Source organism: Hordeum vulgare, chromosome 7H (assembly GCF_904849725.1).
Source record: "Hordeum vulgare subsp. vulgare chromosome 7H, MorexV3_pseudomolecules_assembly, whole genome shotgun sequence".
Classification (NCBI taxonomy): domain Eukaryota; kingdom Viridiplantae; phylum Streptophyta; class Magnoliopsida; order Poales; family Poaceae; genus Hordeum; species Hordeum vulgare.
In genome coordinates this window covers 574,755,309-574,762,519 of record NC_058524.1, presented here as the reverse complement: position 1 = coordinate 574,762,519, position 7,211 = coordinate 574,755,309, and the positions used below count along the sequence as shown (strand labels likewise).

The window sequence follows — 7,211 nt, the reverse complement described above, 5'->3', positions numbered from 1 at the left end:
TTTTTAGTCCCCGTTGTTTCTTATTTCAGTGGTGCAGTGAATCGGACAAGACATAAATAAGTACTCTAGTACATTTGAGGAGCAAGTTTAACTGCAAACTACCAGCCAAAATTACAGGGATCAAACAGAAGTGTACTCATATATAATCTATGCCCAGGGAAACAGAAGAGTTAAAAGAAGAGGTAAACAGAAGGATAAGATCAGTCACATAGCAGGAAAAACTAAAAAAATATTATACCGTAACATAATGCAAGTACACAAGTAAGCATGACCATATTGCATTGTATATCCCAGTAAAATAGTAAACGCACTAACATGAGTATTTAGCGATAAGGGGTGGTACTGGTATCACCTACTCGACTGTGCAGATGGAAGGCTGAATCAAACCACTGCACATTTGCAACAGTGCACTTACATCGTGCGCCACGTAGATCATTAGTAACTATAGCCAAACTGGTCTCACATTCACTAAATAAGTTCTGAAGATTACTGTGTTGGTCAACCATTACACACAGACTTGACATGATAATCATCAATGGTCCAACAGATAAACCCTGCATCAGCGAGTAAGTTGATAACCTCCCTGTACAGCAAAATTGTAACCAGGTCAAACTCAGATCATGAAACCGATTGAAAAAAAACAAGAAGTTAGAGGTAGTACATGATGTTTGTTTTTGGCGCTCCAGTTCTTCTAGCCACTTCATTGACATGTACGCCATTTTCAAGGGATCTGCGGGAAACAATAGTCAGTACGAATCTCCCAAATAAACTTTCTTCAATTCAATACTGATCTGAAGCAGCCTGGTTGTTGAAGCAGCTTCACTGCTTCAGGTCTATTATTAGAAAAGAGCTCCTGATTTTTAGGCAAGACATCAGATGCATACTACATTGAGGCAAGGATGCCCAATGCTGCAATGTGTAAGTGGAATTCATTGCCATGAAAAGTTACACGGGGATCCATTAAGTATCAGAATGCCTCAAACAACAAAACCGCCGAAGTATCCAGCCATAGCTCAACCTTTCACTTGAATTATTTATTCAAACACTTAAAACAAAGGGATCATGCAATCAGTAGACCCCTTTTGCTTCTCCATAACCTGGTTACAACTTCACGGTACATAATTTTCTTGAAGGAGCGCAACACATAGTACTAATAATGAACGTAAAAAATGATTTGCTTGTACAGAAAACCAGGTGTAGTAAGTACTCTTGTTGTCCTATGCATGATTAGGAGTTTAGAACCATTCCATGATATATTCGTGTTATCAATACAATTAGACTACTGTAGCACAACTTGGCACCGCTTTAATAGACCAATCAAGTTTTCTTTACTCAAGCAGAAGCAGCACAACACCACATTCAATTGGACCCATTGGACATAAAAGGCAATGGAAAAAATATAACAAGCATTTCTTCTCTTTCTGGATCATTCCACTTACCAGGAAAAGGTCAATTCTAGATACCAGACCCACGAATATACAAAATAAACTGACAATGTGACAAAGGGAAGGCTGACACCAGCTTATACTTCGGTCAGGATTAGAATTTGGAAAATGTGAACATAGGTACACCTAACTAAGCAGACAGTTACAACAGAAGCTAAGAGTTCCATAATGCTATGCAACCTTTTACCACTTCTGCCAGAGAAACTAAACTTACATGATATCAGGTGCTTGCAGAACTTCCAAAACAATTCTTTGCAGATCATACTGTTGTCCACCAGTGCCTGAGTAAGCTGCAAACTACGCAAGAAAATATCTCACAGTAAGTTAAGAGGCTTACAGACAAGGCAAGTTAGGGGTATAAGTTGGTACATATAACAGAAGGCATTAAAGAAAGAGGCTACAGGAGAGACCAGATAATTGGCTATCTCAAGTATATAATCGGCAGCTCATGATAATAAAAACAGTACCAAATATACCAACAAAATTATAGACGTGCACTTTTCCTTTACCAAGGAATTCATGAAACTGAATTATCATAAAATTCCATACTTGGTTTATTTGAGGTCGAGGAGCAGGCTGAACTTGATGGTCCCTCACTCCGCTGGAGAAAGGACCATGAGTAGGTGTATTTGTTTGAACTCTGAGGGGAAATTGTCCATGATTTACTTGAGGAGTAAAATGAACTTGATGTTCTCTAGCACCACCAGTAAAAGGCCCATAAGTAGATGCACTTGTTCGAACTGCAGGTGGGAGTTGCCGTTGGTTTACTTGAGGAGTAAAATGGACTTGCTGTTCTCTCACTCCACCAGAATAAGGCACATGAGTATAGGCGTTTGTTTGAACAGCTGGAGGGAGTTGCCCTTGCATCTTTAAAATGGAAACAGAATGATCATGAATGGCGTCTCTCATATCAAATTAGTACTAGAACACTGTCTGAAATATAGATATTTGCTTTCTGTACCTTCGTCTGAGTATTTTCCATGTGCACGTGCATGCATTCGATGAAATGCAGCACTACTTCATTGAAATTGGTAATTGGACTAGAAATACAAGAAGCTTAATAGAATTAGATTTAGAATAAAGTAAGGAGTTTTAGTAAACAATAACCGGTGGAAGCATAATATCTCCCAGAACAGAAATTAACAACATATAATTTCCTCAGATATTCATAAACTAAAATTACAATCATAAGCTGTCCACAGAACAGTTACTTCACGGGGTTTTAACCATGGAAAGTGGAAATATAGGACAGTCAGCAAAGCAGGTATCAAGTATCGACTATTTCAGTTTCCAGCTTTTGTGATATGTCCAGTAGTTCAGATTGCAGTACACTTCAGATTTTATAAAATGAATATCTTAGAAGGAAAAGACGCAGAAGAACCACTGGATACATAATCAGAACAATATTACTGACAGTATGCATCATTCAGTTACCACAATCTTTTCAATGCAATGAAACGCAAAGTCTTTGCGTTTTCTCGAAAAAACAACATAACATGACTGGTGAACCTTAGTATTGAGATTCACATTCCATGGACATGTTAGCCAAAGCACAGATGAAATTACCAAATAGAGAACCAAAGGTAAAATTAGTGTTACTTTCCACAAACTACGGTAACTTAACAATGATAATTTCAGCCAAAGTCATCCATGAAGTTATGTATAAGAGACCTAGTTAGAACAAACGGACACAGAGATAACTATTCTGAGGATTGAAAATCTTCAATGAAGATTTAAAAAGAGAGCAATATGTGCACTAATACATAGACAAGTAAAGCCCAGGATGTAAACATTTATGCTCGGTATCTCACACATTTTCCCTCAAAGGATGTTTAATTCGCACAGACTCACTATTTCACTAATCATAAATACATTACAAACCAGACATTGTTCCATTTAAATGTTATAGTCACAAAAACATCTCCAAGATTTAAGTACATCATCCACATATAATTTTGAAACAGTCAATATCTTGAAACAAAACAAAACTTGGTGTGGAGGTGGACAAATAACGAAGACAAGCAGAACACAGTTTGAACAACCAGGCAAATGTTAAGTTCCAGTGAATTGCACTAAGGAAACAACACAGCTGCAGATTTTAGTTTCAATACTTCGCAAACCAGATCAGTAACATTCAGATGGCTCAGATAGGAAAATTGAAGCAACCAAAAGCTTTGCTACTACAACGAATAAATGAGTACCAGCACAGCACATCAACACTAAAGGAATCCAGTTCCCTTACCGGATAGATCGAGCAAATCCATGCTTCTGAGCTTGAAATCCCATGATGTTCACATGGACCCTGACGTACACTCCATGCCTTCATAAACACAGGCCGGACAAACATGCTAGGATATCAGAACACTTCCAAACAGCTAAAACTGAACACATATCAGAGCATATCACACATCACATACTGGATGAAAGCCGCGTCTCGAGCATCTGTCTCGTCATTGATCCTACGATACCACGAAATCGTCAACCACACCACACCACATCAGCAGTACCGAATCTAGTTGAAAGTTGAAACATGAAGGGGTGAAAAAATCGCAACTCACCACCGCACGAGATCGATCTTCCCAGTGCCGTCGTCGAGCGTGAAGGACACGTCGGTCTCCCTGCTCGACATGCTCACCACCCTCCCCAAAACCCTAACCTGCGCGCACGAGTTTGGGGGTTTCCAGACGAACACAAAATTAAGCGAAGCCAAGCAGATACAGAGGCCAGGAGACGTTCTGAGGGCGCGAAGGGGGCTCACGTTGCTGGTCTCGACGCCGTCGATGGAGAAGACGGGGTCGCCGCCGCCACCGCCGTGGTCCGCAGCCGACGCGGCGAGGGAGCGGGAGATGTGGAGGACGGTGGAGGGGACGCAGCCGGAGTAGCGGGGGTTGCGAGACTGCGTAGGACACGCAGATGGACGGAGTTAGCGCTCGGGGGAGGCGGGGACGACGCGCGGGAGGGCTGGTACCACGAGAGGGTCGCGGGACGAACCTTGGAGGGGGAAGGGGTGGCCGCACCGGCGGCGGAGTAGTCGGGTGCCCCCGCGCGCTCCGACGGCATCAGCGCCGTGCCGGAGAAGTAGGAGGCGGCGGCGGCCATGGATGGTCGATGGCTCCGCGTCGGCGTGGGTTGGGGGCGGCTTCGGAGGAGGAACGGGAAATGGATCGAGGCGGTTGTTTGAGCGGGAAAAATAAAAAATTGGGTATCTTGTTCCGGGCGAGGTGGAGAGGTGGAAAACTGGAAATGACATCGTGGTCAAGATTTTAGGCCAAAATCACTCTTTTGACTTTGTGATAAATCTTCAGCGCGAAATAATCTCTCTTGAAAATTATTTCATGATTTAATTCTTTTTAGACATGTCATATTCCTGGTGTTTTTGTCCTACATAAAAATGTCAAACCGCACGACGTTTCTACCCTGGCTCATCATCAAGCTCATCTGACGTCGTCTATCTACGAGGCAGCTACAACGTCGAATCACTAGGCATTTCCACACATGCAAGGATCATGGTGTTTCTGTCGTGAATAGGTATAAGTGGTTGCGGGGCCTTGGTGGGGCTCCCTCCCACCACTCAAACGCACCCCTCCCACCACCACCACCACCATACTCTTCCTCCTCATTGGCCACCCCGATGTCAGGCCCTCTTCCCCATTGTCTCCTTTACTCAATCCTCCTTCAAATCCTTTTAAATCTGTGGCATTTGTTTGTGGATGTGGTGACTTTCCTTCCCTTGAGGTATCCTTCTTCATCTCCTAAGTTTTGAATGGTTGAATTTGTGTATTTGAATGAATTTGTTCATGTGCTCCTACCCTAATTATGAAGATTCTCCCTTAAATAATATGATGTTTGCGATGTTCGGTAATGAGTATGGGCTTAGGGTTGGTCAAATAGTGGTGGATTATGATGTGGATGGGCTTAGGTTTTAGTTAAGGTTAGGGTTAATGTTAGGATTTAGGGTTAGTGTTAGTATTAGAAATTGATCTAACTTGTTTTCTATGCCATATGGTACATTTGTCATTGCTGTTTTTTGTTTTTTTAGATGGAGAGGATTATGGATGTTCATTGACAAGGCAACATTTATGAATGTCGAGATTGTTGACAAGGATGAAGAAGTGTTGAAATTTCTTACAAGTCCTAGTTATGATGAGGCCGTGGAACAAACACGGATTAGGTTAAATTGGAAGGATCCACGTGACGAAGTTTAATTAGTAGGAAGATATGATGTTGGGACGAGACACACGTGTCGAATGAAGATGGTGCCTATCAAGTCAAATTTGCAATGGGGCGCATATAAGGAGGTTGTTGCATCCTCGGAAGTCAAATCACTCGAAGTGTTTGTCACTAAAGTCAAATGTCATCTCTTTCATGTTGACATGAACCAAACATTGTTAGATGATATGAGCCCGATTAAAAGCATGCTACCAATTGTTGAGCAAAAAGTTGAAGTCCAATCCACCAATGCAACGAGCCAACCCCATGTTAGCTAACCAGATAAATTTGAGGTGAAATATATTCAATATGTCAACGAACAGGTTGATTATGTCAATGTGTTCCCCTATATGAGTTTGATTGTGGTTCTGTTAGACTTCAAGTGCATGATGACCCACAAGTATAGGGGATCAATCGCAGTCCTTTCGATAAGTAAGAGTGTCGAACCCAACGAGGAGCCGAAGGAAATGATAGGCAGTTTTCAGCAAGGTATTCTCTCCAAGCGCTATAAGTAACAGTGATGGATAGTTGTGTAGCAAGATAATTCATAACAAGTGATAAATAACAATGGTAAAAGGTATGCAGCAAGATGGACCAATCCTTTTTGTAGCAAAGGACAGCCTTGAAAGTATTCTTATATGAAGCAAAGCGCTCCCGAGGACACATGGGAATTTCCGCCTAGTAATGTTCATCATGTTGAGTTGATTCACGTTTATTACTTTGATAATTTGGTATGTGGGTGGACTGGTTCTAGGGTGTTGTTTTTACTTGAACAATCAATCCACTTATGATTACCCACTCTCGCAAGCATCCGCAACTATGAAATAATTAAGATAAATATAACCATAGCATGAAACATGTGGATCCAAATCAGCCCCTTATGAAATTACACATAAACTAGGGTTTAAGCTTCTGCCACTCTAGCGACCCATCATCTACTTATTATTCCACAATGCCTTCCCTTAGGCCCATAACATGGTGAAGTGTCATGTAGTTGACGTCCACACGACACCACTGAGAGAAGCAACAACATACATATCATCAAAATATCGAACGAATACCAACTTCACATGATTACTTATAACAAGACTTCCCCCATGTCCTCAAGAACAAAAGTAACTACTCACAAATCATCACCGTATTCAAGATCAGAGGTATAATGAATATGATAAAAGGGTCTAAACACATTATCTTCCACCAAGTAAACCAACTAGCATCAACTACAAGACGTAATCAACACTACTAGTAACCCACAAGTATCAACCTGAGGTTTTAAGACAAAAATTGAGTACAAGAGATGAATTATAGTTTGATATGGGATGGTGCTGGTGAAGATGTGGATGAAGATTGATCCTCCCACGAAGGAGGAAGCATTGGTGATGACGATGGCTTCAATTCCCCATCCTAGAGGAAGGTTTCCCCGACAGAATCGCTCTACCGGAGAGCAAAAGGGCATGTGCCTAGGTTTCCACCTAGAGACGGCGACACTTCTTCTCAAAAGTATATCCTTATTTTTTTACTAGGTCAAAACACATATTATAGCAGAATAGGGAGGCT

The 7,211-nt window shown here is 41.5% G+C and overlaps 1 protein-coding gene across 1 annotated transcript; it reads right to left on the bottom strand.

Annotated features, from left to right (window-relative positions):
* Positions 1-209: 209 nt before the first annotated feature.
* LOC123409112 (replication protein A 32 kDa subunit C-like) lies at positions 210-4,622 on the bottom strand. Its single transcript, XM_045102095.1, has 10 exons — positions 4,437-4,622; positions 4,204-4,341; positions 4,004-4,101; positions 3,863-3,904; positions 3,688-3,765; positions 2,407-2,485; positions 1,995-2,312; positions 1,660-1,742; positions 662-730; positions 210-583 (listed from the first exon to the last, which is right to left on the bottom strand). The coding sequence occupies exons 1-10, from the start codon at positions 4,542-4,544 to the stop codon at positions 499-501; spliced, it is 1,098 nt and encodes a 365-aa protein (XP_044958030.1). The 5' UTR covers positions 4,545-4,622; the 3' UTR covers positions 210-498.
* Positions 4,623-7,211: the final 2,589 nt, after the last annotated feature.

Bases quoted from the DNA above. Each gene is read 5' to 3' on its own strand.
- LOC123409112 (XM_045102095.1), bottom strand. From the start codon at position 4,544: ATGGCCGCCGCCGCCTCCTACTTCTCCGGCACGGCGCTGATGCCGTCG. The intron at 2,486-3,687 runs GTAAGGGAACTG...TTGTATTTCTAG, and splicing joins GGATTTGCTCGATCTATCCG to TCCAATTACCAATTTCAATG. The intron at 2,313-2,406 runs GTACAGAAAGCA...TCCATTTTAAAG, and splicing joins TGGAAAATACTCAGACGAAG to ATGCAAGGGCAACTCCCTCC.